Source organism: Euprymna scolopes, chromosome 2 (genome assembly GCF_053919585.1).
Source record: "Euprymna scolopes isolate OS-2025 chromosome 2, ASM5391958v1, whole genome shotgun sequence".
In the NCBI taxonomy this organism is placed as follows: Eukaryota; Metazoa; Mollusca; class Cephalopoda; order Sepiida; family Sepiolidae; genus Euprymna; species Euprymna scolopes.
Genome location: NC_136483.1, coordinates 119162302 through 119179731, shown reverse-complemented (window position 1 = coordinate 119179731; position 17430 = coordinate 119162302). Strand labels below are relative to the sequence as shown.

General features: G+C 33.6%; 1 protein-coding gene across 5 annotated transcripts in view; it reads left to right on the top strand.

Moving 5' to 3' along the window:
- Positions 1–17430, top strand: part of LOC145294962 (uncharacterized) — a 95052-nt gene that overhangs the window by 50802 nt on the left and 26820 nt on the right. For all 5 annotated transcript variants that reach the window (XM_080141426.1, XM_080141427.1, XM_080141428.1 and 2 more), the window contains 3 exons: positions 1415–1560; positions 2441–2503; positions 16239–16314. In XM_080141426.1, the coding sequence (XP_079997552.1) occupies positions 1415–1560; positions 2441–2503; positions 16239–16314 (285 nt within the window). The remainder of the gene's footprint in view (positions 1–1414; positions 1561–2440; positions 2504–16238; positions 16315–17430) is intronic.

Genomic DNA, 17430 nt, shown 5'->3' with positions numbered 1-17430 from the left:
GATTTGGTGCTTAAGCATTACATTTTCAGATTATGAATTTTTTTAAAACTGAATATTCAAAATTTTATTGGGGGAGGGGGCATCTGCTACTATGTAAGTTGAAAATGATTCCTCTGTAGTTGATAAAAATGCGTGATTTCACTTTGTTAGTTCCCTAATTCTAATATAGCTACTGCAAATAAAAGCAGTTAAATTGTTCTTGTAGTTTCAATATTGCTAAGATGGTAAAAAAATATGCCTCTCACAAACCACAACACTAACCCTAAGTCCTGGGTAGCGATCACTAACCTTAAGTTCAGGGTGGTAGTCCAGAATAAAACATGCCGTTAGTTCACACCAATTTCTTTAAATAAAGTCTCATTAAATCATTCAAAATATTTTCATTCTTTTGTAAAATTCTGTGTGGCGAACTTGTTGGAATTGAGATTATTATACAGAATAGTTGTTTTGATAAATGTCAAAAACCTGCTTTCACATTCCCTCCAAAACATTTTTTAATGTTTTTTTTTAAAGAAATCTTATGATTGAATAAATACCAAATTCTTAGTTATAAACTGAGAATTTGGTATTAAGAAAAAATTTGGTATTAAAATTTTGGTATTAAAAAAAAATTAACATTTTTGATTCTTGAATGGTGGTTAAGTTTTATTATGTAGGTTTGGTGTAAAATGATTTCTTCCTCCAAATTTTGAAAACCTAAATATACAACATACAACCATAGGCATATTTATAACCATATTTATAACTATACTTAGTGCTATTAATAGCACTCCTGCAGTATTACTTTTTTCAGTTCTTACTTAAAAAATATTTTCTCTTCTGTGGTGGTGGTGGAGTTAGAAACTTGGTATAATAGTGCTCTGGGGTGGTGGACCTCTTAATTTTAATTACTGCTTGCAGTAGTGCTCTGGAGGCCTCTTGAGTTTTATTTTTTCACTCATCACTAAAAAAATGTTTCTCAAGACAATAAAACAACATATAATATCAATTTTGTTTTATTTTAACATTTTCCCTCTAACCTTTGAAGGGTTAGAGGAAAAATGTAAAAAAAAAAAAAAATGAGGTTGATGGGTAGTCTAGTACTAGATATAAGTCAATGTCCATTTTACAATTAAGTTATAATACCAAAGTCCACCCTCTCCTCCAATGTATATAAATAATTTTCTTTTAATTAAATTATTATTTTATTTTATTTTTTTGATAATAATGCTCTAAATGTAGTACTCTACAATAATCTACATTTATGGAGAGAAAAAAATATGAAAAATAACAAAAACAATAATGCAGCCTCTATTCCAAACCTCCATCCAAATATTATTTGAAATAAAAGTATATTACTGAGAAACCTGGTGATACGTTGGTATACAAGTTCATGAACTGTGTATTTAATTCAATCTCTCTTTTTCTTCTATAGCTTATTTCAATCCAGAAGTTTTGTTATATGTGTGGGATCAGTTTTGCATTTGTGGTGAAGTTCCTGGATTATCCAGTCATTGGATTAGAGTGGTGATTGTCATTTCACTGTTTTTTTTGGAGAATGATGTCCGCCAAAGACGACAGGTAAAATTTTAGCATATTTTCTTCTTTCTTTTTTAAATATCTTCGCATGAGTATGCAAATCAACACATCGAAGTATGAGGTTTTCTGCTCTTTAGTTTCGTGGAAGTCTGTACATCATTTTTTTCTGAATTGCACTAATTTTGGAGAACATGTTTATGTTTTATGTGTGGGTCCAACTATAGGATTTTATATTTCTACAAAAACACCATCTATAAATTGAGTAATTTTATTTATTTTCTGTTTTTTAGTTTTGTTACAAAGTTCTTTTGAGGTTAGTTAACAATAATTAATCATTCTCAATTTATAAGGCATTTGTTTGTTTAGCCGTTACCATGAAGTGCAGCAGATGGTTGTGCGTAGGTTGAAGTGTCTGCTGCCGTTACTACTACTACTACTACTACTACTACTACTAATAATAATAATAATAATAACAATAATAATAATAACCACAACAACAATCAACAGCAATAATCATCTCAGGTAACAAAGCAAAAGTGTTATTTGTTCTGCAAAAACAGGTATTATGTAGAATCAAAAAAGCAACAAAAAGATTACAAGAAAAATAAGAATCGAAATGGGATCCATTAAGGCAGACCATTTTATTAAGTTTTTTATTTCGAAGGAATAAATAAAGGCTCTCAGAAGGGATTGCTAAAATGATTAAATTAAAGCAATAAAAAAATATATTGCAAAGAAAAAATCAGGTTGGTTGTAAAATGCAAAAGTATGTTAAAATATTTTTGGCTGCTCGAAGTTAGGAGATTATTTTGCACATAATTGTTCACAATAGTTTGATATGAAAAACTATTTTCATACTCTTTTCAGTTGTTTTCCTCTCTTATTTTTGGATGTGACTATATTTTTCATTTTGTAATTCCAGGGGATGAATTTAGTTCTTTTAGAAAAATGGCCACTGATAAGCATGGCACAAGTTCAATATGAGGTAAGTAAAACAGAAAGAAAAAAAGCACTCAGAGAGTGCGTTGCTTAACCAACACAACAACAATACACCACCTAAAAAGTTATAACAAGAGCATAAGTCAGTTGTGAATTGTATACCTTCGCCTGACAACGTAAGGATGAGCCACTATTCATTTGATCTTTGACCTAGATATCCCAAAATGAAAGTTAGACTATAAACAATAATTTGATCAAATTTATTTGTGATGTGGTCGCTAAGCTATGTGCAAACATAGTGACAAACCAACAAACTTGACTGAAGGCATAACTTCTTTGGCAAAGGTAATTTTAAAGTAAACACACATATTTTTTTTAGCTCATAATATAACATAATGGTAAGAAGGATTACCAAAAAGGTATTCTGCTGCATATTAATATTAAATTTTGATAGCTGGAAAGGGGATACATGATAGTGAGGACACTGTTTAGGAGAAAGTTGAGACAGTAGAAGTTTAGCAGTGAGACATTATGATTGAACAAAGATATTCGGACCCATTGTTGATAGGGTAGAGTTAGACCAGATAACGTAATGTAAGGATGCAGGAATGATCTCCCCCTTCCTCCATGATTTAATTATTTGGCTAGGTAAATTAAACAAGGAAAAGAATAAAGTATATTGTCACTTCAAATCATCTTTGTAGTTTTCCTCTGAGAATCATTTAACTTGGAGAGGATAAAAGGGTACTCTTGCATAATTTGACGCGAATTCTCGTTAATTCCCGTCAAGCATAGATCGGGCGAGACAATTATCGGTGTCAACTGAGTACGTCGTAACAAATGCAGACTAATGAAAAAACAAAACAAACCGAAAAAAAAACAAATGCAAATAATCAAAAACAAAAAAAAAAAACTACCTTGAAATATGAAAATATGTTTATTTCATTTTAGTATTTAATCGTTTATTTATTTATTTATTTATTATTTTTTTTTTTTTTTTCAAAATATTTATCAACAGAAAGTTTGTTTTTTTTCTCCACGAAAAGATTTTTTTAACCATATAATTGTTAGGTGAAAGTACAAGTTTTTTTTGGGGTTTTTTTTGTAACCGTATTTTTTTTCTTGTTTTTTTTTCTTTTTGTAACCCTATTTTTTTTCTTGTTTTTTTTTTTTTCAAGACTTGTTGTTCAGTCAAGTTCTTTTGGTGGCACTGTCTATTTGTACATCTCCAGGAGAAACCATCTTTTACACACGATCTTTTTTTAAGTAAACATTTGTGTTTAAAATTGTTGCACCTCATTTTGGGGGACAGCAATTTCTTCTCCAATATGAGATTGTTGTCTGTATCGATGTTTTCATACCACTCAGGGATAAGGGTTATGTACTTGCAATGACCCTTGAGTGGCTTCCAGGCCTTGATCACTGTGTAAAAAAAAAAAAAATTCTTTTTCTAACATGTATAGATTTATCTTCTCGCCTGTCATTTTTCTGTTTGGTGAGTTTGAAAATATATTTGTGTGTCAGCTTTTTCTTTTTTTTTTTGTTTGTTGGTTTAGTCGCTTTCTTCCAATTCGAATGTCGTCTGCTTCCATTTAGATAGCGCTTTTTAATTAAAATAAAATAAAATAAACAATAAATAAGTAACTAATCAGAAAATAAAAAGTCACCCCCACCCCCTTAATAACACCTTAAAAATTACTAAAAACATAACAGAAAAAAAACTAAATAAATAAAATAAAAAGCTGAGTTAGTGTTTCAACATTTGAACAACGCTTGCTCGGCTGACACCGATGATTGCCGGTCTCGCCCGATCCATGCTTGACAGGAATTCACAAGAATTTGGGTCAAATTATGCAAAAGTACCAATAAAAGTCAGTATGGCAATCAAAATACATGGGACTATAAGATCACAATAGAAGATTCAATAATCTTTGTTATATGGTTGAGTCAACAGAGAGGATGGTGTCTGTTGTGTTTTGTGGGAGTCAAGCTGTTACATATCTTGTTTGAAACTACATCTGTGATTTCACCCTCTTTATTTTTCATCTTTGTATATCTTCCTTATACTTTTCTATGGCAATAAATGTATATATATATATATATATATATATATATATATATATATATATATATTTTGGCAGCAAGTCATTATTCAAGCACGTCTGATTGAACGTGACAGAGTTATTCTTTTTCCGATTTTTCTGGATATGTTTTCCATTCGCCGAGCGGTCTTTTTTATTTTTATTTCAGCTGTATTATGTTGTATAAAATGGCGGCCAAACGTTGTTGTTCAACCACATTCTTCTCAGGCGCTTTCTATCTTTCTATCAGTGCATCTGATTATCATCAGGAGCGGTTGTTATATCTGTTGTGTTCAATCAGACGTGCCTGTAAACAAATCGAGCTTAGGTATTTCGGACGATGTCAAAACATCATTAATTCACAGCCTGCACAGCAGCAGCCAATTAGCGTAATGGTTAGAAGTCTTGACTGTCATACGGACGGTCGAGTTTCGATCCTGGCTTGAGGTAGTTGCCTGTTTAGCTGCACTGATGAGCTATGATACAGCGAAACAGTACTGTATGTGGATGACTATAATGCTCCTTATCTTGAATTGAGCATATTGAGAAGTGATACACGAATTACCATTAGTGTATTAAGCAATGTTCCTTGTGTAAACAAATCAAGCTTAGGTATTTCGGACGATGTCAAAACATCGTTAATTCACAGCCTGCACAGCAGCAGCCAATTAGCATAATGGTTAGAAGCCTTGACTGTAGTACGGGCGGTCAGGTTTCGATCCTGGCTTGAAGTAGTTGCCTGTCTAACCACACTGATGAGCTGTGATACAACGAAACAGTACTGTATGTGGATGACTATATATATATTAGGACGTATATTTGGTAAAAAAACAGCGGGATATATATATATATATATATATATATATATATATATATATATATATATATATATATATATGTATCAGTGGCGACTCTAGCTACTCGTCCCCCCCTCTTGCATGGTCTTTTTTTTTTGTGAACAATCAAGATACTATATAATTTGTAGTCTTGTTAATACAGTAGATAAGATAAAAAAATTTTCCTTTCAAAAGTATAGAAGAAAAGAGATGTTCATTACTATGACGAGAAAAATATGTTTATTAGAATAAAGAAATTGATGACAATGACAACTAAGCAGGTTAGCAATTAAGTCCACAAATCCCCAGGTCATTTGTCTCATGGAATTATAAAATAATTAAATGATTGATTTTTTTATTAACACTTCACAATCCCTTTTTTTTCATCAAGGAATGGTTTATTTGTGAATTTTGAATCATAGAAAAATGCAGGTTCTATGTCATTTTATATTAATAGTAAAAAAAAAACCCTCAAACCTCGGAACCTTCGTAGAATTCTGTAGTAGCACGTAAATAATTTTTTTTCATAAAGATTCTGTTATGTAACTTTTTTTTGCTGCATCATTTCACAGCTAATTTTCGTCTATAAATGCCTTTGAATGGGCGTGTCTGCAGGTCAAGCGCGTTTTTGGGAAGGTCATCTCATTTGAGCATAAACTCCAGGCGCCTTGGTTTGACCGCAAATTCTTCTATTACCTTATTGTGCAATTCTTTTCTTTGCTCTAAGTCTTTAAGCATTTGCTTCTCAATTGAAATTCGGGCTAAAGACGATAGGGCATCTCAAAAATGATCGTATTCTGTCCAAGGTTGAGAAACTTCTTTCATTTGAAACTGAAGTAGCAGGAATGGTAAGGAAAAGTTGTATCAGTCTCACAGTTTCAGACATTGCAGACAAAAAAAAAAAAACAAGTTCATGAAGCATCTCCAAAATAATTTTACTTGAGGTACATTTTTTGAAATCATTGTCAGAATACAAATACCTGAGCTCACTTGTCAAGGATTTTAGGTAAAAAATACCAGGGTATTTTTTTCTGCAATGCATCTATATGTTGCTTAGGGAATGTACAGGAAAAAACTTCAAACGTCTTCACATCGAGCAATTCAAAATATGAAAAGTCTCCTATGTTGGCGAATCGTTCCTTTAGTGATGAAATGATGTTTTGAATTATTTCAAAATATGCACTTTTGTAGTTGATTCGGTTTCCCCTAGTTCTTTTTGTGGGTGGAGCGTGTGATTCGTCAGATATCTCCATGTCTGTCATCGTTTGTTGGATCATATTTTCATTATGTTCATTGTCACAATTGTTTGATATCGATTGAATGAAATCATGTATTTTATCTTGAGCATATTTCACGTCGAGTTTTCTGCACTGTAAAATGTCAAATAGTTTCTCTATTTGAGAAAGAATGACATAAAAACATGAAAGTGAAATCATTCAATTTTGACAATAAATTTTCGGTTTCACTTAGTGTTGCTTCATCCCATATTTCGCCATGATTAAGAATATCTTCGAGTGCATTCATTATTTTTTGACGATCGTCTTTTATAGCGGATACGGTTCTTGATTTATGAAACCATCTGGTAGCACACAAAGAGCAGCCATAAAGGGAAAACATCTATTCTTAAAAGCGCCCTCGGATATAAATTTAAATCATAACAGAATCAAGTGTTAGCTCTAGGAGGGAGCCCCTTGATATCTTAAAACTTACTGAAGTTAAATAAAAAAAAAAAGGGATGCTGATTTCAAATTTTTGGAACACACTCTTCCGTTTCGTACTAGATGATGTGAATTTACTGAAGCTGTGTAAATGTGAAAAAAATATTTTAACGCCATCCACTTTTTCCGTACTTTTACTCAAAACTAAATTAAGTTTATGGGCATAACAATGGATGAAATCGGCGTATTTAAATCCGCTCTCTCTCAATTTAATTTGCACTCCGTTCCATTCACCTGCCATCATGGCTGTTCCATCATAAGTTTGGCAAACCAATTTTGATTTTGCATCATCGAAGGAATTTAAAGAATTCTCGATTACATCAGCTAATCTTGTGGCACTTTTGAAATCTAAGGAATCGTTCAATAATTTTGCATCCATTCACATACTTAACAATAATCGAAACCTATGCATGCATTGCACAGTCAGTTGTTTCATCAGCCTGAACTGAAATAAATGAGGCACTTTGAATTTCAGCGTAAATAACATCAGCAATCATGTTATCAATTGCAGATATAATTTCATTCTGCATTGTTCTGGAAACACCTGAAAATTGCCTAGAACCTTCTTTGGCGGAAAGTTTTGATGCAAACACACTGTCAGTTTTAGAGAAACACTACAATAATTCTCGATAATTACCTTTGTTAAGACTATCTTCCCCTTCATCGTGTCCGCACAATGGTAGTTCTTGTTTGCAAAGATATAATATTGCGTTTATCAGGTGTTTCAGATATTGTCTATTTTTTTCGACCAATTTATTGTGCCTTTCTCTTTCAATTTTGGCCGATTCACTAATAGCAGTGACTATGTCATACATGCCAAATGTTTTTAAACGCTTATAATTGTTCAAATGAGTCATTGATTTCGAATGAATTTTGCAGTCAAAAATATGCCTATAATCAGTATAGCCAGTATCAGTCCGTGATTGTCGTGATTTAGGCGTGAAACGCAAGCAAGGCCAACAATAGAGTTTTTCCTCAGATTTACTCGCACATAACCATTCAATATCATTAGACCATTTGGATTGGATTGGAACGAACGAGTTTTAACCTTATTCACGAATAAAGGAGTTGGGCGCCCAACTTTAATAATTTTTCGCTTTTCGGCTACATTTCTCTGGTCAAACGATCTATTTTTCAGGTCTAACACAATATCCATTTCCATTATATCTAATTTTAAGTACAGATTATTAACATCAAATGCAGTACAACTTTTTAAAAATGTTTTAGGAAATAATCTTCTTACCCGTGAAATATAGGAAAATTAGCCCACGTGACGTTATATGCAAAATACAGGGAACTTCCAAAATGTAAATTCCATCTGATGAATCTTGAAACATATGATATCTTGACCAGTTGAAGTTATCCATGGAAACACTGAGAACATTGAAAATCTTAATTTTATCCAAAAATTCTAAGATACAAAAAATTTGTAAATAAAGTCCGTGATAAAATTGAATGTAGTGAAGCGACTGAAATATTTTCGGCAACTGAAGTAATGTTCTCCAAAAATGGCGATTAAATTTTTCCATAGAATAAAAGGTAATATTGATGAATAAAGTTCGGTTTAAATAGGAGTGAAATGATGGATGCAGCAAAAAAAAGTTACAAAAAAATTACAAAAGTATGAAAAAAAAATTACAAAAGTATGAAAAAAAGTTACAAAAAAATTACAAAAGTTATGAAAATAAATTACAAAAGTATTTACGTACCACTACGGAATTCTACGAAGGTTTATTGGATTGACGGGTTTCTTAGTAAAATGACTTAAAACCAGTATTTTTCGTAGATTTCTATGATTCAAAATTCACAAAAAAAAAAAAATTTCCTCAATAAAAAAACAAACAAATTCACTCTCATTCAAAACCTATTCTTTATTAATTAATGAAACAATAACTTCATCACTGATATTTATTTACAATCTTTTTTTTTTTTTTCTTTTTTTTACACAGTGATCACCACTTATCAAGGCCCGGAAGCCACTCAGGGATAAGGGTTATTGCAAGTACATTACGTTAGTGTGGAGATTTGATGAAGTGTTTACTTAAGGGGGCGGTTCATTAGGAATTTGTTAACATTGGACTTGAACACATCCAAGTTGTAGTCCGGTGGAAAGCAGACAGACGGAACAGAGTTCCACAGGCGTGCAGTTCTAAGAAAGAAGCTTTGTTCATGGAATCCACGTTTTGATCTAGGCACAGATAAAGAGTGGGGGAAATTTTTCACAGTGGATTCGGCTAGACGGGTGTTTTTCGTGAAAGATTGGCGAGGGGGGACCAGAGATTAGAGTTCAGATGAGCACCTGCCATGGAAATAACGATAAAACAAGGATAGGCTCGCAACGTCTCTTCTGTGGGAGAGAGGTTGCAGGATAGAGAAAAGGGCATCCCCCACTAAGCCACGAAGTCTATTTTGTACTCTGTCAAGGCAGGATAGGCTGTTTTTTGCAGCTCCTGCCCAGATATGGCAACAGTATTCCATCCTTGGACATACTTGGCTTTTATATAGATAGAGAATTGCATCAGTAGTGAGATATCTTCTGGAGCGGTAGAAGGATCCCACCATCTTTCCAGCGACCTTGGCAACAGACTTGATGTACGTGTTCCATTTCAGATCAGGAGTAAAGGTCAAACCCAGAAGCTTGTCAAAACACGGGGCCTCACCCAGACGAGAGCCATCCATCACAATTGATGCCAGATGGGGATCAGAGCGTTGATGATGTAAGGATAGGAGTTTGGTTTTGGATGCATTAAAGGTAACCAGCCACATCTTCCCCCACTGAACTACGCACTCGAGATCAGAGGAGAGAGAATCAGAGAGAACTTTGTCATTTACAACCTTTGATGTGTTGCCGTAGATGGTCGTGTCATCAGCATAGATGTCAACGAATGATTTAAGTATGTGTTTAGGGAGGTCATTGATGTAGATCAGGAAGAGAGTTGGGCCTAGGATTGACCCCTGAGGGACTCTAGCATTTATATTGCAGGCCTCCGATTTTTGTCCATCTACCACTACTCTTATGAGCCTATCAGAAGAGAAATGATTTAATGATTGAGAAAACATTTCCAGTTATACCGCAGTTGGAAATCTTGTGAAGTAGACCCTTATGCCATACCTTGTCGAAGGCCTTTGATATGTCAAGAGCAATTGCCCTAGAAAGGAAGCCTTTGTCAAGAGATTCACTAATCCTGTGGGATATAACCGTCAGCATCTCTGCGGTAGATCTTGCAGAGCGGAAACTATATTGTGTGTCTCTAAGAAGGTTATTCCTGCTGAGGTGGTTGACTATTTCTCTATTTAATATGGATTCCAGCAACTTACTCATAACACACAGGAGACTTATTGGTCTGTACTGAGAGGGAGATGACTTATCATCTGAATTCTTAAATACAGGACAAACTGATGAGGTCTTCCAGGGAGTCGGAAAGCACTTCTCCTTAAGGCAGCACTTAAACAGTTTCGTAAGTATGGGAGCAAGTTCTGGTTGAAGCTTTTTTAACACTATAATTGGGATGCCATCAGGGCCAGTTGCTTTACTGGAATCTAGGTTCTTGATTAGCTTGGCGACCTCATGCACGGATATTTGTATGTTACCTAGCTTGTTCTGTGTTATAGGAGGAAATATGGGGAGTTGATGGCCTTCGCCACATAGGGTAGAATTAGCTGCAAAGTTCTTTGCAAATAGTTTGGCCTTATCTGACGCTGACGAGATAACCTCTGGTCCATTGATAATGGTTGGGATAGAACGCACACTTCTGTTCAGGATCCTATTTGTTATTTGCCAAAACTGGTGGGAACCAAGCCGCTGGATTTAACAGACTGAGCATATAGCTCTCTTGCATTTTTTATTACTCTTTTACAGTGGTTGCTGGCAGTCCTGAAAGCAGCTTTAGTCTACGTGCAATCTGATATATACGCGTGGTTATGTTTACACATAACTATTCGTACTACTACATATTGCAACAATAGTAGTAATCGTTCTTCATGTGTTTATGCGTACGTATATGTCTATAGATCTCTCTCTCCCCCTCTCTCTCTCGGTCCCTCTCCCTCTTCCCAAAACAGGCCTCATCAGTAACATCGTGCTAAATATTTTAGGCACTGTAGGTTGACTTAACTTTGCAGGTGGCTACAGCAAAAAGCGGGATTTCTCTAACATTACTATTATTACGAGAGGGGTTTGTGCTTGGCACGGATTACGTCAAAGCCGCTGTTATGAATCTGACAGTGGCCAGACAAAGACAATCCGTTCAAAACAGCATCCTTGTATTATTCCCAGATATATTTATGAACTTTTGGCTACTTAGTTATCGAAACTTGAATAGATACGTAATTTAATTGAGATCAGACTAAGTATATATGCTTGAAATTAATGGATGATTTTTAATCCATTTTGAATAACATTGACCGAGTTATTGGTTGTGCCAGACACGAGTGGCACTAGTCCTATCTCCGCCCCTGATATATATATAACTGTTTCTTGATTATTAATCTTTTTTTTCTGACTTCGTGTGAACTCAAGAAAACACAATAAACAACATAGTGACTCATGTCTTGGAAAGAATCCAAACACATGGTCGCTACAAAAATGTAAAAATATGAATATAACACACTCTTATTTAAACAGGTATAGTCAAGATATTCTAATCGAAAAAAAAAACCTGGACTCGATTCTCAGCGACACTCTCCGCTCTAACCAGGTTCCATCCGGTTCTTGAGAACTCAACAGCTCGACTCTCTCAAGCATCTTAACTCCTGGCCTTATATTATCTCATTTATGCAAATTAATGCGCAATTGAACCTGCTGATTCGTCGCCTTCTCGCCTCCCATCACTTGGGTTTCGAGTTCGCACATGCAGCCCACCTCCGTGACTGCAGTCACACTCAATTTTCACTACACGCCCCCCCCGATCTCATGATCATAAACTGAGTAGGGAAGTAGTATCTGTCTTTGCTAAAAACAGCTAGCGCTCAACACTCCACTAGACACAGCTAGCGCTCAACACTCTGTTAGACACAGCTAGCACTCACTACTCCGCTAGACACAGCTAGCTCTCACTACTCTCCGACAAAGAGAGATACTACTTAGCAAAAGTGGGGCTACACGGCTAGACACAGAAATGAATTTTTAAATTTCTCATTTAAAAACGACTTTACATACAAGTCGACTCAATCGCATTGTAATTCTTTTTAACAGCGACTACTTTTTCTTCAAAAACAAAATCGACTTGAATTGTACTCTCACCAAAATAACTATCGTTCAAAAACGACACCTTTCTCCTTTTCAGCACGACACGATTTCATGTTAAATTCCATATTTAAAAATAACTTTTAAATACATACGAGTCGTCCGAATCACATTTTAAGTTCTTTTAACAGTGAGACTTTTTTCAAACGCAATAAAATCCGACGCGAATTGTCTTTTTATAAAATAAATCTATCGTTTAAAAACGACACCCTTTTTCCTTGTCAGTACAGCAGGATTTCATTTTAAATTCCGCATTGAAATATGACTTCTATACATACAAGTCATCCGAATCGCATTTCAAGTTCTTTTAACAACGATGACTTTTTCAAACAACAAAATCCGACTCGAATTGTACTTGAGTAAAATATTTTTCATTTAAAAATGATAACTTTTTTTCTTTTCAATACAGCAGGATTTCCCTCTAAATTCCTCGTCGAAAAACGACGACTTTAATACACACAGGTGGTCCGAATCGAATCTTTAAGTTCTGTTAACAGCGACGACTTTTTTTTTGTTTTTGTTTTTTTAACAAATATAAGCAAATTTAATTCCAAATTCCACGTATAAAAATGACGACTTTAATACAAACAAGTAGACCGAACTGGATTCCAGCACGTTCATTTTACGACCATAGTTAAAGAAATCCAACGAATCCCACTGGGATTAACAAACAAAAAGACAAAAAATATCCGACTCACTTCATATCTTCAACCATCACAGTTTGACACGACTCATTCAAATTCTCTCTTTTCAATTTTCAACGCGACTTTTAATTTTTCAGGTTCAATGCAAATCATTTAAAATCTCCCATTTCATCTCGGCTGCATTGGCTCCATATTTAACGCCGAAATAGCTTCTAATTGAAAAAAAAAAAAAAAAAAAACCTGGACTCGATTCTCAGCAACACTCTCCGCTCTAACCAGGTTCCATCTGGTTCTCGAGAATTCAACGGCTCGACTCTCTCAAACATCTTAACTCCTGGCCTTATATTATCTCATTTATGCAAATTAATGCGCAATCGAACCTGCTGATTTGTCGCCTTCTCATCTCCCATCGCTCGGGTTTCGAGTTTGCGCATGCAGCCCACCTCCGTGACTGCAGTTACACTCAACAATTTTCACTACAAATAAATTTTTGTCTACTATACTTGTTTACCTCACTCCCTCCAGATCACCACTACAAGTCAATAAAAAGAAAATAATCATTTCTTCAAATACTGAGTTTCCAGTGATTTCTTTTTAGCAGGAATGGAGAACGGATATTTCTAGACACCTTCACAGGCTCACAAAGATAAACTGTCATCATAAACAATCAGTTTTTAGATATGCAATCAATTTTTTAGATATGCAATCAATTTTTTAGATATGCAATCAATTTTTAGATATGCAATCAATTTTTAGATATGTAATCAATTTTTAGATATGCAATCAATTTTTAGATATGCAATCAATTTTTTAGATATGCAATCAATTTTTAGATATGTAATCAATTTTTAGATATGCAATCAATTTTTTAGATATGCAATCAATTTTTAGATATGTAATCAATTTTTAGATATGCAATCAATTTTTAGATATGCAATCAATTTTTTAGATATGCAATCAATTTTTTAGATATGCAATCAATTTTTAGATATGTAATCAATTTTTTAGATATGTAATCAATTTTTAGATATGTAATCAATTTTTAGATATGCAATCAATTTTTAGATATGCAATCAATTTTTAGATATGTAATCAATTTTTAGATATGCAATCAATTTTTTAGATATGTAATCAATTTTTAGATATGCAATCAATTTTTAGATATGTAATCAATTTTTAGATATGCAATCAATTTTTAGATATGTAATCAATTTTTAGATATGCAATCAATTTTTAGATATGTAATCAATTTTTTAGATATGTAATCAATTTTTAGATATGCAATCAATTTTTTAGATATGCAATCAATTTTTAGATATGTAATCAATTTTTTAGATATGTAATCAATTTTTAGATATGCAATCAATTTTTAGATACGTAATCAATTTTTAGATATGCAATCAATTTTTTAGATATGCAATCAATTTTTAGATATGTAATCAATTTTTAGATATGCAATCAATTTTTTAGATATGCAATCAATTTTTAGATATGTAATCAATTTTTAGATATGCAATCAATTTTTTAGATATGCAATCAATTTTTAGATATGTAATCAATTTTTAGATATGCAAACAAATTTTAGATATGCAATCAATTTTTAGATATGCAATCAATTTTTTAGATATGCAATCAATTTTTAGATATGCAATCAATTTTTTAGATATGCAATCAATTTTTAGATATGCAATCAATTTTTTAGATATGCAATCAATTTTTAGATATGCAATCAATTTTTAGATATGTAATCAATTTTTAGATATGCAAGGTGGTGCATAAGTCACTGCGTGATGCAGAAATTACTTTACCATTTTAAAATAAAATATTATTCTTGTAAATGCATGTACTTTATTAATTCTTTTTTAATACATAGTTTAAAGTGTTATGAGCAGGGAGAAGCTAAGTCGAGGTGATCACCTCTAGTTAGAATCTTCGACTCCAAAATGGCGCTTCACCCTACATTTCTCATAACAGAATATAAATAGAAGAAAAAGATTTAAAGTGCATCGGGTGCAGATTTGCGCCCTGGAATGACACGTCTAAGATTTATGAATGACTCATTTAACCTTAAACGACTTGGACGCAAAGCAAGAATGACACAACACATGGATAAAATATCATAAGGGCTTTATTAAACATATGATTGAAATTTAACGTAACACCTCAATGGATCGGGGTGAGGTCGAGCAAACGAGAAAACAAGCAATAACGAAAATAATGAAATCAAACAAAATAAAAAGTATAAAGTAAAAACAAATTGACATGAATGTCGATCTGGAATAACAGTCTGGAGAAAAAATAAACATGGATGGAGGCGGGGGTAGGGTTTGGGAGATAGGGTATTAGAAATGGGGTACTTAACTGCCGATAAAATATATCGCATAGCCAGCATAGCTTTTTCTTTCTTGCTTTTTTTTATTTTTAAAAGTCTGTGAACACAGATATATTGCCTTCTGTGGTCTTTTTTCCAATTCGTCAATATTATCTCATCGACCCAAAACTTGTACGCGATGTGCATCATTTTACATTGTTCTATGTGGACATCATTTCTATGCCATTTTTTTTTTCTGGCGGTTGAAGTTTCTTTTCATGGGAGTTTGAGTTAGACAGCAAAAGAAAGTCCTTCATTTTATCCTCGGAACAGTACGGAGATGATCCGTCCATCACATCTGATCACTGGTTTCTTCCATTGCTTTTTGGCATAACAGCACCAGGGATTTTTCCATCCGCCTCCCTCGTGGTTTCGACCCAAAAAGACCGGGTTTTTTTCGTTTCTTCCACTTAGAGATTTTTCTCTTCTCCCTTCCTCTTTTTTTTATCGCTGCTCCTGTTGTATCGGGTTTTACACAGTGAGAGAGAGGGGTGAACGAAGGGAAGGAAAAGGCAGGGTGTTAAAGGTGGTGGTAGAGTTCTTGTTGCTAGTGCTGTTGTGTGTGAGGGAGGGGGGATTTGTAGGACTCTTGCTGTTATCGATGTCGTATGTGAGGGAGAGGGTGCTTGGTAGGGGTCTATGTTTGATTTGAAGAAGGTGGAAGGGGGGTTCACTACTTGCAGATATTTATTTATTTATTTATTTATTTATTTATTATCTTTTTTCTTTCGTTTCTTTTCCCCTCTATACCTATATCATTAAAAAGATTGAAAATTTATTTGGATTTATGTATGAAAAGTAAAGTCACGTAAATCCAAACTAATTTATTGAAAAAAAAATTAATTTAAAAATGGTAAAGTGCATGTATATTTTTTAAATATTGCAGGTGCAAAGGAATTTCCAACAAGATTTTAAAAGTCTTTTAGAATCTGTTCATCTTCCAACATGCCATTCAACTGCAGGTAAGAAAAATCTATTGATACTACCTTGGAATTTTAAATGGAAAATGAATCTATAAATTTAATCTATCTATATGAAAAGTAACCTACATGGGTAAACGGCTCCTTCCTGCTTTTGAAATATTCTTTTATTATGGGTGAGTATATATATATATATATATATATATATATATATATATATATATATATATATATATATATATATATATATATATATAGAGAGAGAGAGAGAGAGAGAGAGAGAGAGAAACACCTGTTTCCGATTTACAAAGAATATATATATATATTATTTTTATTTTCGAGCTGATAAAGGTCACATGAGTAGACTGAAATATTCGCAATATTTTGTTGATGCTTTACACATTTTTTAGCCTTAAAAATATACTTTCCTCAAACCATGTTCAAGTAGGGATGTATGAAAAGACAGAAAGGAAAAACAATTTGATATGAGAAGAAATAAAAATAAAATGACAGATAGACCAGTTTCATTTAATTTTTATTTTTTCCTATGTTTAATTGCATTTTCTTTTTGCCTGTCAGATACTCTGTGAGAAATTTCTTCAACATAAAAAGCAGCCTTTTCATGTTTTACATTGATAAGGTACTAAGAAAGACTATCCTTAGAGCAGTCAGGTGTAAACTTGTATTCAAGAAATTAGTGAATACAATTTCTAAACTCTAATGCAAACCAGTCTTTGGGCAGCTGTTAACCATCTTACAAAATGCGGGGATCCCATTGTATGCAAGAGTGGCAGCATGCAACACACATGTCCAACTCGTTTTCTTGCATGGTTATGAAACATGGTCAACGGCAAAACGCCAGAATGACAAAATCTTGGCTGCAGTGCATCGGATAGAGAAAATTGCTGACCTTATTCTACTGGCTTCTTTGAGAAAATACATCACACAGCGACGTCTTGACTGGTTTGGTCATATTGTCTGTCATCAGTTATCCAAAATGATCCAAAGTGTCCCACATTGATGTCGATGATCCAAATCCATGGGGAGTGGTTCATTTTATGACAACCTGATTCTAGTGGGTAGTACAAGCGAAATGGAATGCTGCACGTCTGCAACAGACAGGAAAAGTTGGAAGTCATTTTTAAAACGTCTAATAAC